Source organism: Rousettus aegyptiacus, unplaced genomic scaffold, assembly GCF_014176215.1.
Source record: "Rousettus aegyptiacus isolate mRouAeg1 unplaced genomic scaffold, mRouAeg1.p scaffold_m13_p_3, whole genome shotgun sequence".
NCBI classification, from domain to species: domain Eukaryota; kingdom Metazoa; phylum Chordata; class Mammalia; order Chiroptera; family Pteropodidae; genus Rousettus; species Rousettus aegyptiacus.
The window spans coordinates 131,117,140-131,138,490 of record NW_023416306.1 but is presented as its reverse complement, the minus strand read 5'-3'; the positions used below and the strand labels follow the sequence as shown (position 1 = coordinate 131,138,490).

At 45.0% G+C, this 21,351-nt stretch overlaps 1 protein-coding gene across 5 annotated transcripts in view; it reads left to right on the top strand.

The window, feature by feature from the left end:
* CA12 (carbonic anhydrase 12) overlaps positions 1-14,490 on the top strand; it is a 47,287-nt gene extending 32,797 nt beyond the window's left edge. For 2 of the 5 annotated variants that reach the window (XM_016141109.2, XM_016141111.2), the window contains 5 exons: positions 73-230; positions 1,570-1,696; positions 10,365-10,397; positions 11,274-11,361; positions 11,483-11,711. In XM_016141109.2, coding sequence (XP_015996595.2) covers positions 73-230; positions 1,570-1,696; positions 10,365-10,397; positions 11,274-11,361; positions 11,483-11,567 — 491 coding nt within the window. In that variant the 3' untranslated portion in view covers positions 11,568-11,711. Of the gene's footprint in view, positions 1-72; positions 231-1,569; positions 1,697-10,364; positions 10,398-11,273; positions 11,362-11,482; positions 11,712-12,109 lie in introns of those variants that run through there. The other 3 variants (XM_016141110.2, XM_036238847.1, XM_036238846.1) reach the window with 3 other exon arrangements.
* The last annotated feature ends 6,861 nt before the right edge of the window (positions 14,491-21,351 follow it).

Below are 21,351 nucleotides of genomic sequence, written 5' to 3'. Positions count from 1 at the left end.
CAGTCATACACTCTGCTGCACCTCTGCCATGGGGAGCGACGCTGACACCATCTTCCCAACATGTCTCTCCAGGCCAAGAAGTGCCCATTCCAGGCTTCAGCATTGAAGAGCTGCTTCCTGAGAAGCCTGCTGAATACTATCGCTACAAAGGGTCCCTGACCACACCTCCTTGCCATCCCACGGTGCTCTGGACAGTTTTCAGAAACCCTGTGCAAATTTCCCAGGAGCAGGTAACTGTCACGCCTCTCTAAGTCAAGGACCACGTGGTACCACCCATATCATAATCAGCGACTCGGCTTCCTCACTTAAGAGTTTCACTGGCAACTATTCAGAACCTTTCCAAATAGCGCAGGTGCCTGGAATGCTGCAGAAATTTCAGCCTGAGCCATCAAGTCAAGCTAAGAAAATAAATCTGTCTCCACAGTTCCTTAAGCCCCAATGTTCCTCTGATTTAGAATTTAAAAAAGAGTTGTTAAGCTGCATTTCCTAATATATCCCTTAGTGGATGGTGTTCACCTCCCAGACCGGAAGAGCATGGTTGCTTTACAGGAGCAGAATAAAGACAGGATTAGGTTGAATCATTTAACAATCTGGGAAGCTGGGATTATGGCAATGAGTGAAGGTCTCTGTCCTCAAGAAGCTCACAGTCTAGTGCAAAACTGGGGAACAGACTCCTTAGCAATCATCTCTAACCCTCTCATCTTATAGGTGATGGAAGTGAAGGTTAGAGAATTGAGGAAACTTGCAGGATCACCACGGGTTAGTGACATTGCTAAGACCCAAAGTCAGATCTTCTGAGCTCCCGGTTGCTGCCTGTCCCTTTATTCTACAGCTTCAATTCATTAAGAAGGAAAAAGGGCTGCCAGGAGCTGAGGCCAGGACAGTGCTGTCCACTGGCTCACCGCCCGCCTCACCCTTGCCCTCTTTCATGAGTCCAGTACAGCCCTCATTGTTGCTCCTTCTTTTTTACTATGAGCTCCTGATCTGAGTAACCTAGATAAAGGACAGCAAGTAGGCAGATAGGAATAAAGATGAGATGAATCAAGAGGTGCGACATGCTAGGAAGCAGTAACATCCTAACCCAGAAACTGCCTTGGAAGCAGATTATATAATCCACGTGGGTGTAGGAAAATTCCATGGATCTAGCAGTCAGAGAACCTGTGAAACTCTTGCCTCTCTCTTTTTGTTCCTTTTGATGGGAACATCGGAATAAGCCCAAATTCCCCTCTGATTTAGGGTTGGATGCCAAATCAGGCTCAGGAGAGGAGTGCGGTCTCTGTGGGAGGCTGAGGAACCCCTGCAGCACCCCAGGTTTCCTTTCTGCAGGGCAGATTTCAGCACTGACCTAGCCCAAACCTGGGAATGTGGGGAGGCAGAGCAGCTCAGCCGGCGCCCAGTCACCCAGATGCCTGCAGGGGAGAAGAGCAGTTCTCTGGCTTTCCCACTGCTTTCTACCTTGTCTCCCACCAAAGCCTTGGAGCTGAGGGCTGGCAGTCTCTTCCCCACTGAGGTCAGGCAAGGGAGCTGTCACTCTGCCTGCAGGGGGTGTTTCTGCTCTTCTCACCACAGCTCCTGGCTTTGGAGACAGCTCTGTACTGCACACGTGAGAATGACCCATCCCCCAGAGAGATGATCAACAACTTCCGGCACGTCCAGAAGTTTGATGAGAGGTTGGTGTACATCTCCTTCCGACAAGGTAAGAAGCTGCAGTGTGCGAGGCGGAGTATGGTACCAAGACATCTGTTTAGTGTGAAGTTGGGTGCCCTCCCTCAGGCTTTGCCCCCAGTGCCCTTAGGTGGGTTAAGAGTAGCCTGGCTGCCAAGGGAACCAGTGTATGTGAGAAGCTACCGTATATGGATTTACTGAAGTCTCCCTTCACTGCTCTTGACTTTCCTGAGCCTTTGCAGCGAAGCACAAACCAGAGCCCTCATTAAATCTGGAAGTCACCCACAGATGGGGAAAAGAGGGTGTTCTGGGGGACCTCTCTGCTCTGGAGAATGACCCCTTCTCCTAAGACACAAATAGGTCCTCTTCCAAGAGATCACACTTCTAGCATCTTATCTTGGGCTTTCTTGGCATTGAGGCCTGTCTTCAGCCCTGCCAGGTGACTCATGGCACCAGCAGCGCCACCAGGATGCTCCTTTGTAAGGAGTCACGTCTGTGGTCACAAGTGGCTCATGGTCCAATGCAGCAGGGCCCAGCAGGGAAGGAAGCATCTGCATTCACTGCCTTTTTGTCTCAGCTCCTTGAAGTTTGCCTAGGTGCAGGCACACAGGATCTGTACTGAGTGAAACTTAATAGTTTGGTTTATTCTTAATGCTATAAAATCTCAATTCTTCCTTTTAACTTCATAACCATAACTCTCCAGAAGGACATTTAACATCTTTACTTGCTCAGTACCTACATCAATAGTGTTGGAAGCTAGGTGTTCAGGTAAAGGGGTAGGGAGCACTCAGGACCCCCACCCTTCTTTAAACCTCCAAGTTTACTTTCTCACTATAGATGCTTGAGCTGCTCCCAACTTGGGAGTTTTGAGTGGTCAGAAGCAGGGTAGGTCCGTGGAAGTACCACTTTACCCACTTACACACCACGTGACTGAACTGGGCCAGGTGTTCATATTTAAAAATGGTCCCATTAACCTACTTGTCAGAGAATCAGCTCTCCTCATCTCATCCGGTGCACCTTTTTTTTTGTTCCTTTCTTTTCTGTGAGATTATAAGTATCACCTACTAAGCTTCTTTGAACGTATGAAGATTGCATTTCAAAGCCCTTGCCAGAAAGCTTTAGAAACATGCCCGTCTGAATCGACATGTACATGTGGTTGGAATTCTGTTCTTCTCTGTCAGTTACTTAATCAAGAGCTGCCCAAGAATTTATCCTTTTTGCCCTCTCCAGATACAACTAGTCAAGGTGATTTCCCTCTGTTTCTCAATTTTCTGGTCTGAAAAGTGAATCTGTGAACAATGGACCTTCCTAAAAATTGAGAATGTGTATGATGATGACTATGAAAACTTCTTTCCTAGGGAACACTGCAAATATAGAGCAGTACCCCTTTGTGATCTACTCCAAATATAACTTCCTTTTTTCCTATTCCTCTAAATGGAGTATGTAGTAGTCAAAGTTAAATGGAAACGCTTCAACTCTTAAATAAAGTAGAAAACATAAAAACTCTGCCTGGACGTAGAATCTTCCCCACATGAATCAGGTAGAATTTTGCTTGTGATTTGAGGATAATTATCAGCTCTGTTTTCTGGGCTAGTCTACACAAGTCACAGGGGAAAGCAGGACAAATATTCCCCCATTGTTAGGAGATCTAGGTTCAAGGCCACACCTTGTCTCCTCTTGGATGTATTATGTGGGCAAACTATGTCCCTTCTTTGGCCTTGGTTTCCTCAGCCATAGAATGACAGGTTGGACAAGATGAGCTAACGTCTTTTTAGTGCTAACATGTTATGCATTTAAGTGGACACTAACAACTGCCCATCCTGACTTTACATTGCAGGGAGAGTATTTGAGGGCAGTTACAGAGGATCAGAAGAAACCGTGCAGGAACTTGAATATGACATCCCAAAGTAACCCCCACTTGTAATAATGGACTGCGGCATTGGGAATAATTAGCCATCTTCTTAGACCAGCTCAGGTCTAAGTTGGCGCAATAGAGTGGGCAGTGCAGTCAGGGGTACAGCAGAGCGCTTCAGTAGACACTCCCGGTCTGGCTAAAGAAGCTTGAGGGGACTTTAGTCAGAAGCCCGCAGACCACCTCCTGGCTTAGGGACATCAAGATCAAAGCCCAAATGCAGCTTTGCCACTGCCCCTCCTGCACAGCTCACCCAGAACCGATGCTCTCAAGAGCCCAGGGTGGGCTCAGCTCTCTCCTTAGAGTGAGAATCCATGGCAGTCCAAGGCAAACCTGTTCATTTGGAGGCTGATTATAGAAACTTAGCCAGAACTCTCTCCTCCATCTCATTTCCAAAAGATGGAGGCAGCAAACAGGGCTGTTACCCAGGAGCAATGACGAGGCAGCCGCCAAGGAGTAAAGCCCCAAACCTCGCTGCCCCCAGGGGCACCTGCACTTACGAGGGCCCTCTCACACCAACTCGAAGCAGGCCTGGGACTTGCCATTTCAGATTTATGGGGTGAGCCTGTCTGTCGGCGTGAACCCTGAGCAATTTGGCATGTTTGTTACAGGGTCCGCTTTACTCAGGGTATTCTTTAGACATTACCAGGAACTATGGTGCTGGAAAATTTTGCCTGGTGAAAAGTAATGTTAAGGAAATCCTCCGGGAGAGAAAGTACATGGACTTTTGAGAGGAGGATCTGAGGTTTAATCAAATTTAAACGATTGGGACTGATTCATTTACCTTGACCCTGCTTTTCCCTCACCTGTGCTTAGAAAAGGAGTACAGGACCTGGTTTCTGTCCTCAAGAGGTATATAGTCTGACTATGATTGAGCCCGCACGCAAGGTTTCTCAACCCGCGTATTTGGGGGTTGGATAATTCTTGTTGTGGGGTGCTGTCCTGTGCATTGTAGTGTTAGCAGCATCCTTGGCCTCCATTCACTAGATGCCAGTAGCATCCCCCCACTTGTGACCACCAAAGATGTTTCTATACATGGCCAAATTGCCCCTGATTGAGAACCACTGCTCCAGGGTTCGTACAATGACTTTCCTAGGCCCAGACTGACTTTTCCACTCATATCACAGGATTCTAGGGGTTTATACCACATGCCCTGGTCTTTATTCTATTACAGTATGACATTTTCAGTCTGGTAATAGTTAACCCTGAAACAATATCGTTGGGGTTACTAAGGTAGAATGACCAAACCCAAGAGACACTCTAGTCCCCATCTTCCTTTAGAACCTGAATATATATTCTTTTTATATAATTGGGTATATGTCCAAGGCTAAAAGAAGTGGATGAGAGAGAACTATTCACCCCCAAGATTACAAATCCCTTATTAGGGGTCCAGATGCCTCTGAGGCAGCAATTTTCTTCAGAATCCCCTTATCATTCTTCTTCTCCCTCCCTTTTGTATGAGCTTTTATCTCATAAATGTTATGTTTTTTGTTGCCGTTGGTTAAAATGCACACTCTTTATGGAGAGGTGAAAGCCATGACTGACACTTTTTTTTAGCTCTTAAAAAGTATCTCTTCTGAGTGGTATACATGAAAAACTTGAGCTGAAGAAAGGGAACGAGAGTCACTGTCCTCAAGGTGGGAAATGGGGAACACATCCTGGGACCATTCTAGGTCTCCTGAGAAGTCAGGTGACTGATGTGAGGAAGGGGAAAAATGGCAGAGGCAGAGGCAGATGTATAGTCCAGGGGCCCAATTCCTGGTTCCTTCAGGTTGACCTCTTTCTAGCCAAAGACACCCAATGTGGGGTCCAGATGGTGGGTAATAAAGCAAGAGCCCATCAAACCTAAATACTAGTGTTATCTAACTCTATTTTCAACACGTCAGGGCAAGGGAAACTTAAGGGACAAGAGGAAGTCGAAGAGTTTCTATAATCATGTTTTTAGTAGGTTTGCTCTGAGCAACTGCTTGTCACCGCCATAGAGCCCGCAGCCAGCTAAGGCACAGTTAGACAAGAGCGCTGGACAGTAGAGGGGTAGGGCTCTCACTCCCAGGAAATCTGTGGAGTAGCACAATTAGAATCTGCCTGACTCGGAGGGAACTGGGCAGCTTTATAAAACCTGTAAAAAAGAGATGGAAAAAAGTCTTGCAAAGCTAAGATGGCTAATTATCTAATTTTTGGAGACTAGAATGTATGCTTTGTGGTTATTGACCTTGTGTTTCTAAAAGTTCCTATTTATAAATAAAACCTATCAGATGGAAAGATATCAATTCTTCCAAAGAATCCAAATGAAAGACCGGAGGAATTCCTACCGTCCAATTCCCCCTGGATATAGGGCACTGAATAGTCAGGAGTAATCATCAAACATGCTGAGCAGTGAAGTCCTTCATCAAATGGAACTCAGCACGCCACAAGTTTCCCGAGCACACCCCAGGAAGGAGAAGCACCGTGGGGACCAGAAGCCCCGCCATGGATGCTCTCTCGCTCCTAACACCAAGTCTCTGGCACACAGCAGATCATGTTCAGGAAGGAGTGTGGGAAAAGCGGGTCAGGCAGAAGGCTGGAACCACCCTTTGTGAGGCGGCCCCAGCTGATCTTTCCAGCATCGTCTCATCCTGGCCCCTCCCCACACCCCGTAGGCCTCCCTGAACACGGCAGGAGCGTTCATGCGTGCACACTATTTTGCCCACACTATTCCCTTTGCCTGGGGTGGCCGTCACCTCTTCCACATTCTTTCAAGACCCAGTTCCAATCACATGCTCCCCATTCCCCTGAAGGTGACTTACAGTGTGGGCTTTACTGTGGCCGGAGCAACATAGTCATCTCTGTCATGGTTCTTAGCGCATCACAGGGTAAAGGTTTATTATCATATAGAAAAAAAAAATGTCTATGTTATCCACACACTACAGGCCCTTTAAGCACAGGGACAGTTAGCATTTTACTCACTTTTTGTGCCGGGTGTTGTGCCTGGTGCTCATTACAAGCCTGAAGGAAAGTAACTGACCCTCTTCCCTTCCTCTCCCCTTCACCAGTGACTTTTTTGCAAAATGACTGGAATATACAGCCTGACTGATTGTCAAATTTTAGTTTTATTAAGTCTTTATTTTGTTGTTTTGTTATCGAATTGCCAGCAGCACTGAAATAAATCCATTTGCTTAAGAAAAATTAAATATTAGAACTTAGCTGCCAAGGTTTGAAGGTCTGGGGGAAGGTGGGGTGGGGGTGTTGCCTGGAGATGCTGCCGGCTCCCCATTGCTCTGAACCGACAGGGATAAAAGGCCCAGCCCTGCCGCTCATCATGCTTCGGCACAGACAGTCTGGCCACGAAAGGGAGCCGAGGGGACTAAGCACCCTGTGCTGGCACTGTAACCTGTACCTACTGCCCCGCGATTTAGGCCCCTCAGGGCACTGTGGCTCTCTCTCTCTTCTGGGCTGGCTTTCTACAATACAAGAGGCAAAGCCCTCCGTCCCTATTATGGTTTTAGAAAACCAGTTCCCTCATGTAATGTGGTGGTATCTTTTTGGCAGATTTATTTGTAGAAATTATTTCTTTGTTGGGTTATTTCTTTATAGTGTTAATAAGGGAAACTCTCCAGGTAAATAAACCCTCTAAAGATAGTTATGTTCTGTGGTTATCGAGGGCATCTTCCTTGCTTATTTTACCGGAGCATCATCCAAAGAGAGGACTAGCACTTCAGTTACTCAAATCTATGACTTGTATTAAGCGTGACAATAAGAGTTTTTACCATTTGAAATTGGATTACCGACTCGCCCTGCCTCTTTTATAAGACCAGAGACTGCTAACGACATATACCTATATATACATAAATTGCTTTATGTCACCTACCAAAACGGTCCATACTTTATAATATATTTTTTTTAAAAAAAGATTGCATTCCTTTTTATTTGAAATTCTGTTTGAAGAAACAGAATTGCAAATAGACCTAGAAAATGCTAGACTTGTTCCAGGAACTGCAAGCTGTGTCAATGAGGTGCTTGTTCCTCCCGCTGGACTTTGCGTTTGCACTTGAGGCTTCAGAAGACCTCAAAAGCAGTTAACCAGCATCCCTCGTTCCAACAAGATGCCAGTGGAAGACGCAGCTCCTGAGCCAGCCAGACCAGGTAGCAATGCCCCTGTGGCAAGTAGGTTGCATATCTTCTCTGGGGGTCTGTACCTTCCTGGGCGAGGCATGCAACAGTCGAGTTCTTCTGTATCTGCGTAGTTTCCTTGTGTGTGTCGTATTGCCCCATCCCTGCTCACCGGGACATGTACAGGAGCAGTTTATGGAGAGCGAACGGCTCCCCCACATCTGTACAGAGTGCACCCTTGTACCAGCCAGCTGAGGAGCTCCTTCATAGGGTTCCCGTCCAGTGGCTCTCGTGCGCCATCTCTGTCAACCATCCCGTTACTATTTCTCCTGTCTGTCCCATTGTTCTTCAGCTCTCATGCGCCATCTCTGTCAACCATCCCGTTACTATTTCTCCTGTCTGTCCCATTGTTCTTCAGCGGAAACTGCTTGTCTTGTTGGCCGTTCTGAAACAAACAATTTCTTTGTTTGCTCTGCAGATGAGTTTCTCTGGCTCTGCCCCTCCCTGTACCATCCTTGGTGCTTATTCTTTACGACATCCCAGAGGCTCTGCTGTGATGCAGGCTTTGGCTTCTCTCTTTAGGCTCTAATTCTCCAGTCGCCTCAACAGCTCTCCTTGCACCCCAAAGTCTCCCTGACTTTGCCTCACCCTTTAGTTAGCACATTCCCTGGGAGAGGCCCTGCTTCCTTGGTGGTTGGTGCCGTCTCTACAGGCAAGGGGATAGCATCCCCACATCTTCCTGCCCTGGGCTTCTTGTGGGGTAGAAATCTTAGGTGACGCCCCTACCGCCATTCCTCTTCTGTAGTGGCTTATTCTCTTTGCTTGCTCAGTCAAGCTGCTTTGTTTTTGTTCCATCAGAGTCTTGGATGAAAGCCTCTGTCCCAGTCTCTGAGATGTTCCTTGTCTTTGTGGCTGCTTGGTCTCCTTTCATTGTTTCTAAGGAGAGGCAATCTAGGCCCTGAGGAGGCATGCAAGGAACCTGGGCTAGAGCCCTGAATTAAATTAGGCTGTTGTTTCTAGGCCCTAACACAGCCAAGGGCTTTGCTCAGTGAACAAGGCAAGCCAGACCCTCTCCCTAGATAAGCCACCAAAGTGGGCCATGTTTTCTTGAGAAAAGTCCCATTCCTAGGGGCCTCCCTTCCTCAGACTTCACTTAGCTCCCTTAGGCCATGGGGCTGCTCAGCTGTCTGGGGGCCTTGTGGTTCTCAGAATGTTTGAGGTGACTGCGAAAGCAACTTTAGAAACTGTCCACTTATGGACAGCTTAGCCAAGTGGCTCAGCTTACTAGTAATAGTCTTATGTGGCGAAAACTTTTTTGGTACCACAGATATCTGGAGTTTTAGGAACAAAGAACAAAAGTGTATTTCATTAAAAGGCTTGGAAAGGAAACTATGACTAGTTAGGATTTGGGGATGTTGTTGTTTTTAATATCCTAGAGGCCTTGGTCACCTCTAGGTACCTTAAAATGAAAAAAATAAAAATTAAACAAACAAACAAACAAAAAACCTCAAATACCAAATTATAGTGTACAGAGGCCACAGCCATGAGGGATTAGAGCATGTTATGCAAACACTTGACACTCTCCCCAGGGGGAGACTCATGCCCTGAGCATCTCCCTAAGCCACAGACTAATCTTGATGTTCAGGTTACAAGAAGAGGCCTGCGGCAGAGAATCAAGCCAGGGGAGCCACTCTCTCTGCCACTTGGGAGGCCGTAGGCCATTGATGGTGGCCAACAAGAGCCAAGAGAACTGGCCACTCTTATCCTTGTGGACAGCTCTTCTTCATACCTGCTCCATTTATCCTTATAACAGCCCAAGGCCACCTGGGGAAGCAAAACCAGAGACTCCTAGGGTCCAGCATTGGACCAGAAAGGCTGCAGGCTCAATGTGAGATTAGAAAAGGACAATAGGGGAAAAATACACAGCTGATGGCTCCAAGGGAATCAGCCAGACTCTGGCTACACAACAGGAGGAGGAGGTGAATGAAACCTCATGCTGTAGGCTCAAGTCTGGTTCCCTGGGGTGTCAAGTGACCCAAGGGTGAGTCCCTGACCCTCTGTTGGCATCTCGTACCTGGTCAGGGCTCACCTACGGTCTCAGTCACCATAGTAGGCTCTATGGGCACCGGCTCTCCTGAGTGTTGGGCTGGGTGGCCACCTTCTCCATAACTCTGGCTTCCGATGTGAACTGGACAAACATCCCCCCCAACACACACACACACACGCACACGCACATGCACATGCTAGAAGTTTTTACTAAGGTCAGAAAACCACCAGACTGGATGGGGACAGGCAGAAGTCTGGTGACAGGTTCCAACTAAGCTCTGCCAGCCCCAGCCAGCCAGAACATGGCAGGTTCCTCACTGAGGAAGAGGGGTAGGTACCGAAGAAGCAGAAAACAGCCTGCCCTAGGCTTCCTCATCTTCCACCTCGGCTGCTTTGTATTAAAAGCTGAAGTCTTGCCCTAGCGCAGAAACTGCTATGACTAAGGAACATCAGAGGGAGGGATCACAGTGTGAACCCTTTAGGTGAGCAATTCCCTCCACCCCATCAGACACCTGAGTCAAGAACGAACACCCCCAGGAAGTCTGCATAAGCCAAGTATCTCCAACTAAACAAAATATAGAGCTTTAACATACTGGTCAAATCCATCACGATTTGACTCGGTTAATTTCCAATTTTTCCTCCCTCTTTGAAGAGCAAGACCTTACCTACGCAGGACTGAGTCTGGGTATGTGGCCAGCCGGCCGGCCGTGCATGCTGCAGCTGGGTGATCACTGTGATTCTCAGTGTAATCTGGGCCTGTGATATCTCCAGCCCATCCTCTATGCTTCACTGTGCTGTCGCTCTGGCTCTTGGATCCCTCTCACTGTGGGTTTTACCTTCAAGTCACTCTCTGATTCAAAGATGAACTGCCAATCAAATGCTTCCCTAATGAAAGACCTAATCACTCTATATATAGCATGTGTGCATTCAAAGAGCCTATCCAAGACCTTCTGTTGGCCATGGTGGGAAGCCATTGCCTAAAAACATGCCTAAGCCCAATGGGGCGGTTGGGTGACTGGCTAGGTGATCTTGGGAATGGGCCTCTGGTTGTTTGGATTGCTTAGGACTGTGCAATGGAACTTGGGGGGGGGCAACTCTGATAAAGAGGCAACCCAATGGGCCTTAAAACAAGAAAGCAAAGATGGAGTCAATTCTTATTCTGAGCCCAGGGTTTCTCAAAGTGTGGTATATGGACCACATACATCAGTATCGGATAGAGGTGTTTGGTAAAAATGCAGATTCCTGGGCCCCTCCAGATTGAATCAGAGTTTCTAAAGGTTGGGCTCAAAGGAAGTCTACATTTTAGATAAGCTCTTTCGGATGATCCTGGTGCCGGTCTGAGAACCTCTATTGGAGAATGACTATAATTTGCAAATGGCCCCCTCTAAGTACTCCAGCCAGTCCTGCTAAGCCAAAGACCAGAACTTAAGAACAGATATGGGGAAATTATACCTTTCTATGAATGATTATGCAGCTGTCACTTGACTTCGCACCCACATGCCATGCGGTGTGATGACGGGGGAGGTTGGACTGTAACATGCCTCCACTGCCTCTTCACCAGGCATCATCCTTTCAGTGACCCTAGCCGGCATCCTTGGCATCTGTATTGTCCTGGCAGTATCCGTTTGGCTTTTCAGAAGAAAGAAAAGGTAAACTGTTTTTGCTTTGAAATGGGAGTGGGTGGCTTATGTGTCCATGAGGACTGATCTGCCTGGGAAGGCAGCCTGCAGAATGAAGAACCCCTGTTACCTGTACCAACACCTACCCTAGGAGTGCTGGTTCCCAAATACCACTGACTCAGGCCTCCTTTGAACGACGCTGGAGCTGTGTCTACCAGCCTTGCTGCCATTGCTAAAACCTTGGATGAGTCTCTTGATTTGGGGCAAGAGACTCATTTACCTAAATATCAGCAGCAAGGATATCTTCCAAGATCTTTATATCTGTTTTTTCTTGTCTGAATCCAAAACAAAAAGTAAAGGAAAACTTGATTTTACTCACATTAGCCTTTTGTTCATGTTTTTATTGTCATGGTTTTTGTTTTGTTTTGTTTTTTTCCTAAAACCTAATTTATTTTTCCTGGTATGAAAAAAAAAAAAAGTTCCCAGGTACCCTGTTATGGAATCAAAGGTTAGAAGCAGGGGCAATAATGAGAACTTCAAAATATAGGTCTAGTACTGTCAGATGTTAAAAGAGAACAGTTGGAAAATAAACAAGTTGCACTTTGGCTAATATTTCATTTTCAGTCATTCCCTCCTAAGACCAATAGAATTGGAGAACGGTTTTCAAGAGAGGAATCTGATCCCTAAAACTTGCCTGATTCCATAGCTGAGTCAGGCTGCTCTCTGCCTCTCTGTCCTCTTGGACTGACTAATAAGACTCATGTTCTTCTCGTCCCAGTTGCAAAAAAGATGACAACAATAAAGGAGTCATTTACAAACCGGCCATCAAGAAGGAGACAGAGGCCCACGCCTGAGGCCCTGGCACTCCAGGCATGTCCAGGGAAGGACTTTGCTTGGATTCTACACATTGTGGCTCCCTGGGCACTTGAAATACCTGAGGGTTCTCTGGAGCTCAACCTGCAAACACCCCAGACCCTCTGAGAGCCTCTGGCTGGGCGCCTCACCATCTTGATGCCATGGTCATCCCCAGTGCAATTGCGAATAGGAAGAGTGTGTACCCTCCGTTTGAGACTCAATGTGTTTCCTCAGGGGATGCATTGTTGTCTTTTTCTAATTTCCTTCTACTGTGATGAAATCTTTAGTTTGACTTTACGACTGGGAAGGTTGAGGGGTGGTAGAAAGCACTGATATAGGAAGGGTCAAGGTGTTCAAGACAAAAAGAAAATGAAGAATTCTTTGAAAGACTGTAGAGGCATCTTCTAAATTATGTCCTTTAGATCAGAATGGACCTTAGAGAATGAAAAGACACTTAAGATCTGGAAGTGTCTCATTTTGGAATTAGAAGTTGTTTGTCAAGCCAGAAGGTGTGAGAAGCCCAAGCCCAACCTCCTCTGTCAGTGGGGCAGTTATGTTTTAGACTCCACAGATTCTATAATTTAGGCTTGAAAATGTGCTGTTGCCTTCCCACTCCTAGAGCAGATGTGAGTTCTGACATGACCCAAACTGCTTTTCAGTCTACAGAAAATAGGCAGAAGCAAAATGACTGAAGAGCTCTGTCTCTTCTACCCAAACTTCATTCCTGCTACCTCTGTGGCGTCCCTGCTGTCAGCCTGGACTTGGGACCTGTCTCCTCCTCTGACTCTGAGGGTGCTGGGTCATAGCTTAGTGAACATATACTTTCAAGCTATAAAAGCAGGAAGTTATCAGTGCAGGGGCTGGCAGTGTGGCCCTTAAGGACCAAAATAATGGAATGTTACAAAGTTTCTTCATGGTCTTCCCCCCAAGTCACAAAGACAGTTTCTGGGGAGACTTAACGCCTTCACTCTCTTCCCATCGATGTAAGAGCCCCATGACGATAGTTCCATGACTGAGGAGGAGCCTCCCTCCACCAGCAACCTCTCCAGGCCGGCACCTCTCAGTTCACGGGAACTTTGATTCCCAGTCTCATTCTGACAGCACAGAATGTCCTCAGAGCACAGTTTTCTTCATAGCTTCTTTTTCCTTCTGCTCCTCCCTCTGATTCTGAGAAGTCTTCTCCCTTCTCTACTGTCACAACTTTCTGTAGTGAAAGCAAGCCCTATGTCTCTGTCGCTTGTTTGCTGGGCAGAGTTACAAATGACCCAGTGAAACTTGGATACGTGTGTGTGCGTGAGACCTCCCACAGCCCTGGAGCCTGGGGTGGCTTCCTGACCTTGCCATTAGCACATCCGATGCTGACCAAATGACAGCAGGGACAACCCTTATGTCTGAACAATGTGAATTAGGTAATGCTTTCTTAGACTCGGCCCAAAGTTGCCAATCAGAAACCAACATACACTACTCCAGAGCTGTGAGACCAACTCAGAAAGCTCCCTATACCTTCCATGGACTTTTGTGAGAGAACAGAGGGATCATCATACCTGGAACAATAGCTGTTCATAAAAAGGGAGATACACTGGGTGGTGACAACAGTGGCATTTCCGCCACCCTCTTCTCCCTTAGCACAGCCCAGGCTCTTGGCCCTCATGGCTGAGACCAAAGCCAGGGAGGCAGAGAGAAGGCTCCAAGAATCAGTAGTTGACTTCCTTGCTAATCCTTATGGGACTCCTGAGGATCCTCCTTTGGAAGTGGGGAAGCTTTCCTCGGGGTCTCACTCGTTCCACTGACGCCAGTTGCCACCAGAGGAAACCAGTGCTGTGAGTGGGGAAGCACCTCTGCCTCACAACCCACCCCTGGAGAATGGAAGCAAGCGGGCAGAACGGAAACAAGGCCCAGGCTGGGGCAGGGACACGCGGAAGGCCTTGGCTTGTTTGCCTCTCACTAGTGGAGCGTCTTGAGTCTTTCCGTTTGGTTTCTTTAACATCATCTGATGAAAATAGTAAAAACCTATACCTGTTTCTTTAATAGTTATTCTAGGGTTTTGCTGCACTGATGACCAATCCCATTTCAAGTTCAGACCTTTCATTCTTCTCTTCTTCACGAGACTCTCTGAAAGCCTTCTGGCTGGTCCTTGGAGAGCACAGGGGTCTGCAGCACCCTCTGCCCCTGTGCCTCGGATGGCCCATAGGCCACTGTGATGACGGTCCATTTAGCACTTCTGTATTTATTGTAAGAATGAATATAATGAAGACATACACTGTAAATACGAGGAATTATAAATAAAATGTTTTTCACATCAGACTGATTTTTTGAAGGTGAGGTTAAAGCACTACTATTGGCAAAGCACTTTGTTCTTCCCTGTCTACAGTGCTAGGAAACCAATCAGAGTGAATAATAATATCACCACAGCCAGGTGGCAGAAACTGGTTCCAAAGGAAAACACACAGAAGCACTTAATCATTTTGCTGAGGATGGAGGCCTGTGGAGTGTACGCCCCAGGGTCACAGCTGCTTATTCAGTGGAGCTGGGAAATCCAGAATGATCAGGGAAAGGCTCAGTCAGGGAGAAGGGGAGAATCTGACCTGGGCCCTGAAGAATAAGTTAGATTTGAACAGATGAACGGACAAGAGGGAAACGTTCTTAACCTCAGTTCCACAAATACAGAAAACTGGCCTTATGTCTCTTTACTAGTAAGTTGGTAGCCTCTTTCTGTTGCCTGTTACCTTATTTTGGATACTTTTTGCAAAATATGCTATCACCCCCCCCCATATAATCTTTTGTCTAAATCTAAAATTTCACATTCTGGTTTGCTAAAGGAGGCAGTCCTGCAAAGGTTACAAATGAGCACCATCACTGTTTGTTCAAATTATATAGAAAAGCTCCCAGTTTTCACGTCAGTTGCCCTAGGACTGAGATAGGTCATCTCCCTTCTCTCTCTGCAGCCTTTCTTCTCATTCCCTAAAATCAACATTCATTGGGGCTGATGATCAGAAAGTGTGGTGGTGAAAGCCATGGGCTGGCAAGGACTCAAGTCCTCTTTCAGCTTGGCCATTACCACCTCACTGAAATCCAGCTAAATGGATGAACTAGAGTGTACAGTCCAGGAGAAATACAATAGACTATAATGCAAGACATATAAAATTTTAAAGTTCTAGTAGCCACACCAAAAAAAAAGTAACCGAAAGCAGTGACCTTAATTTTAACATATTTTATATAACCCAATAGATCCAAAATACTATAATTTCAACATGTAATCAATATTTTGATGTGAGATATTTTCATTCTTTTTTCTGTAGTCTGAAATCTGGTGTGTATTTTACACTTCTAGCACATCTCGATTCAAATGCTAAGTTTTCACTGAAAATATTTGATCTATATTCAGACCCCATAAAATTTACAGTTGGAAAAGCAAATTCACATACTTGCTCCAAATACACTTAGAAGTTTTCCAAATAACTGAATCAATTATCGGCTTTTACATTTAAATTTATTAAAATAAGTTGAGTCTTTCAGCTTCACTAACCATGTTCCAAGTGTTCAGCAGCCACGTGGCCAGGGGACAGCACGGATATGAAACACTCATCTTTCCCTTTGACATACTGTTTGGGAGGGTTAAACCTAGAGGACTTCCACACAAAACTAGACCCTGTCAGAAAGCTTTGCAAATAAAGGATGAGAAATGGGAGATCGAGGATGGGGTTATCCAGGGAGGATGATATGGAAGACCTAGGTAGACAAGAAGGGAGACATAAAATCTTGTCAAGGCGAACAGACCAGCAGACCTCAAGCCTGCTCCTTCTCTCTCTTCACACCCCTTTCCCTCGCTCCTGTAGGCACGCCCCAGGCCTCCGTACCCTCACCACACCCCTTGGCCATGCCCCGCTGCCATGCCTGGGGTCTAGCTGCTCAGTGGAGACTCCAGCATGAGATGTCCCAGTGCTTTTGTAGTAGCTTGGGCTGTGGGCACAAGGGTGTCTGGTCAACTGTGGGGGGCCTCACTGCAGGATCCTGGCCAGACGACAGGTACTAACTGCCCATCCCTGCCCCCGACTCCATCTTCCGGGAGTCCTCACATTCTTTCACCAGACAAGGTGTCTCCACTCTTCCAGAGCTAGCCAGCACCAAGCGGGTGAGAGCCTGAAACCTGAGTCTCTTGAATTGTTAACTGTGCCCCTGTTAGAACAAGTGGCCTTCTTTCCAGGTGTGGGGAGAAATCTTGAAAGTCATTTACGAGAGGAAATGAGAACTCTGGGGCTGCCTGCTGGAAAGCGGAGGCACCACCTGCGCAGTGGGCATCATTATGGCATCACCATCCACGTCCACACTGGACACGGCTTGGTGGGGACACGGCCTTCTGGCTCCAATTCAACTGTCTCAGGGTGGAAGGTGTGACAATGCCAGAGAAGGTCTCCATTCCTCACCAGTGTCCTTTCATTACAGAAGGACTGGGTAGAGACAGAGGCCAAAGTGCCTTGTGGTATGGGATTATTCACTGTAAAGAATAATTGCAACCAGGTCAACATATCATTATGACTGCACATCAGCCAGGGATTCGGTAATGCCTCCCTATACCCTTGACTCTTTCAATGCACCTTCACTTCATTCTCCAACAACCCAGGGAAACAGGGAACAACACTGCCCTTACCGTATAAGTGGGAAACTAATCAAGGGCTCTGGGCTAAGCCAAGGTCACACAGATCCTGCAGTGTTAGGATCTTCAACAACAGTGTGGGGTCCACATTGCAGAGCTCCGGTAACATGCAAACACCTTTTTGTAACAGATTTTACCATGCTGATCTCAATCATGCCGCAACCAACCTCAAAAACCCCACAGGTTAAAGGCACTCAAGGTAGCTGTGCCAATGATTTCCAGAAAGTCAACAACAACCTCCTCCCTCCTATCTGATTGGTAACATTAAATCCTGGCCTCTGTTCAGGAAGAGTTTGACCAAGGAATGCCAACTGCAAGGAAGCAAAGGAGTCAGCTCTGCTCCTAGGATATTCTCTTTACCTCTTAATTCAGCAAGACAAATTCCCAAGGACACAATCATTGCACTTTCTCTTTCCCCAAAGCTGAACTGGAGAGAATAAACATACACACACAGAGAGAATATAATTCCTTTTGCGTAAAATTCTCAAAAAAGAAAACTAAACTATAGTGATAACACAGATCAGCGGTTCTCTGGGGGTGGAAAGTGTGGGATGAGGGATTACAAAAAATCGTTGAGGCGATGAATATGTTCATTATCTTGGCTGTGGTGATGATTTCTTCACATATGTCAAAACTGTTCAAATTCTACTTTAGGTATGTGCCATTTATTCTAGACCAATGATATCTCAATAAAGCTGGGAAAACAAACAAACAAAACAACACAACCACACAATGACACCCTGCCCCATCCTGGCATTTCCATTCAGAGCTTATTCTCCTGGTCCATCCGGAAGGAGAGACCAGGCCAAGATGGCACATTTCCCTGAGACTTGGCCCTGTGGGAGCCTAGGAAGGAGCATGATCTCTATTTACATGTCTGGATATGACCTCTTGATACTTGAAGTCGAAGTCATTATTTCTGCTTGAGTTCTCTCATTAACTTTTAATTACCTGCAATGAAGACAACAAACACAGGGCCTACGGGTTCAAGGGCAGACTGAGACGTCTACAGCAACTCTATGTCAGTGATGACAGTCAACTGGCTTCTCTGGAAGAAGCAGAGACTCTTCTGGTGTGGCAGGTAACATAACCAGTTAGTTTATCAGCTGAAACGAGTTTCCCTAGCTACCTAGATATCCAACTCTCATGCATCTTAGTTTCTCTCCTTCCCAACTACCCAACACATAACCATCTGAAAAGTTTTCTTGAACGCGGTACATGGTCAGGAGCTTATTATTCCCCCTTAGCCAGAGGGTGAAATCTGGGTTAATCTTCTGTGATATTGTGATATACTAAGACATATATATTTGGTCCCCAATTTCTGACATAGAATATTACTCATAACAAGTCCCTAAGCCATATCTAAATTTATGCTAAAGAGATGACGCCTGTAGGATGGGGTCTGGTTTCCAGAGGAACTAACCGTGTGATTAGTTGGTTGAAAGTTTCAGCCCCACCCCCTGACCTCCAGGGAGGGGAGAGGGGCTGGGAATTGAGGTCAAGCACCCCTGGCCAATGATTTAATCAATCAAAGGAAACTCTGTAAAATCTTAAACTATGGGTTCAAAGAGCTTGCAGCAGATGGAGGTGCTGGGAGGCTGTTGTGCCTGGAGAGGTCATGGAAGCTCTGTGCTCCTTCGCATACCTTGACCTATGTACCTCTTTATCTGGCTGTTCATCTGTATCCTTTGTAATACCCTTTATAATAAACCAGTAAATGTAAGTAAATGTTTCCCTAAGTTTTGCAAACTGTTCTAGCAAATTATCAGATCTGAGGAGGGAGTCACGGGAACCTGCGAGTTAAAGCTGGATGGTCAGAAGTACAGGTGACAACCTGGGACTTGCAATTAATATCTGACAAGGGAGCAGTCTTGTGGGATTGAGCCCTTACCTGTGGGGTCTGCACTAACTCTGGGCAGTTAGCGTCAGAACTGAGTTAAACTGTAGAACATCCACAGTTGGTGTCCAATGAGAACTGGAGAATTGCTTGGTGTGGAAAAATCCACACATCTGGTATCAGAAATGTTATGAATTAAGGAAAAGGCATTTTCCTTTATCTCATTCTATCATTAAAAGTAGTTTCCAATTGACTTTCTCATACTTCCTTATTCAAAAGCAAAGATTTAATGAACAACTACTGTCTCTTAAGCATAGATTAAGTGATGAGAGTTCAACCATGATTCAGATAGAGTTCCCATATTCAGCGATAACTGGTATCACAATCTCATTTGGCAAGATAGACAGAAACCACTAACCATAATATACAGAAGAGCGGTATGAGGAGAATGCTAGATGTCCATCAACAGAATGGCTAAACTAACTGTATATCCATAAGATAAAATGTTATTCAGCAAAAAGTTGCAAATTTTTGATATACAAAAAAAACATGGATGAATCTCAGAAAATAACATTGGGTGAAAGAAGTCAGACACAAAAGAGTACATTTTGTGTTATTCCATTTATGAAGTTCAAAACAAGCAATACTACAGTGGTAGAAGTTGGAAGCGGTGTTTACCTCTGTGGAAGGTGAGGAGGGATTGATTACAAAGGATCATGAGGGAACCGTCTGGGGAAAAGGAAGTGGTCTATATCTTGATTGCGGTAGTGGTTACATGGGTGCATATATTTGTCAAAACTTATCCAATTGTATACTTCAAATCTGTACATTTTACTGTATGTAATTACACTTTAATTTTTAAAAAGTGCTAAGGGATCACAGTGGAGAAAGCCATTTACTTTTCTGAGTCTAATCAGAAAAGACTTCATGAAGGGTGACATTTGAGCAAGAACTTGGAGGAAAAGGCTATTTCCTGGTTGGAACTAAAAAACAAGAGCAAAAATGTGGAGGTATTAGAGTCTACGGTGCATTATAAGTAGAGGCCTCAGGGATATGTTTGAGGATGTGTGGGAAGGGGGATAGGGAATGGTGGGAGGCAGGAAAGAATGGTTGGGATCAAACTGTGGAAGACTTGGAATGACATACGCTTTCTAATAAAGAGAACAAGGAATCATAAAAGTCCCTAGATTATGGTTTTGTCTGATTCCATAAATAATATATGCTCACTGAAAAAAATACAAATACAAATAATTATGTATAAAGCCAAAAGTCCTCCATAATCCTAACTCCCCAAATAGTCATTGCCAACAGTTTAGTTTTCTTTGCAGACTTAATGTGCATGTGCATATTTTAATAATTAAAATTTTTTAATAAAATGGACAAATAGGATATATATTGTGTGCTCTATAAGGGCCAGGATCATACTTGTCTATTTTCACTCTTTTATTCTCAGTATCGAGCACAATGTTTGGCATGGGAAATATTTGTTGAAAGGAAGAATGGTCTATACTTTGTTATAGCATAGCCCTTCACTACAGATAGTTTGAGAAGCAAACAAGTTCTAGAGAGCCAATCAATTTCTATTTCCAATTCTTTGCTGCTTGTATAAACATTTTTTGTGTTGACTTTGAATCCTATGACCTTGCTAAATTCACTAATTAGTTCTAGTCACTTTTTGTAGCTTCCTTAGCATTTTCTACACTAACAATCATTTAATCCGAAAATAAAGGGTTTTCTTTCTTCCTTTCCAATCAATGACATTTCTTTTCTTTTTGCACTGACTAGGGCCTCCAGTATAATGTTGAATAAAAGTGGTAAGAATGAACATCCTTGCCTTGTTTCCAATCTCAGTGGAGAAAGCATTGTATTTTTAAGTATAGCCCTATCTGTAGGTTTTACATAGATGATCACAGTTACATAGATAACCTCTTTTAGGTTAGATAAGTTCATTTTTATTCTATTCCTAGTTTGTTATTTTTTTAATCAAAAATGAGCATTAGATTTTGTTAAGGCCTTCTTTTTTGCATCTATTGATGTGATTGTTTGTTTTAGTCTGTTAACATTGGTGGACTAAATGGTATTTGTATGTTAAACCAATCTTGTATTGCTGGGGTAAACTCTACTTGCACGTGGATTATACTTTTTATATATTACTGGATTCAATTTGCTAAAATATTGTTGAGGATTTTTGCATGCATGTTCATGATATATATTGGTATGTAGTTGTTTTTTTATTTTCCTTTATAATATCTTTGGTTTTGTTATCAAGGTAATGCTTAATAATGCTCATAGAATAAATTGGAAACTGCCATTGCTTCTATTTTCTAGAAGACTCTTTGTAGAATTGGTATTGTTTCTTTCTCTCTCTTTTTTAATGCTTGGTATAATTCTCCCATAAAGCCTTCTAGGAATTTTCTTTATGAAAATTACAAATTCAATTTATGTAATAGTATGGGGGAATTTCTGGTTAGCTCCAACATGTAAAAAGCTTGGGAGTTATCACTCTCAATGCTTGTAAGAAAACACCAAACTGAAAATCAACAATTTTTCTTGTACCCATTAGAAGAAAGGTCTCAGGACAAGCTATGATTCAAATCTGGGGAGAAAGGTGAATCCAGAGAGTCACAGCTAAGATTTGCTTACCTAGAGCAAGAGTCACTTGAGCCATCACTGG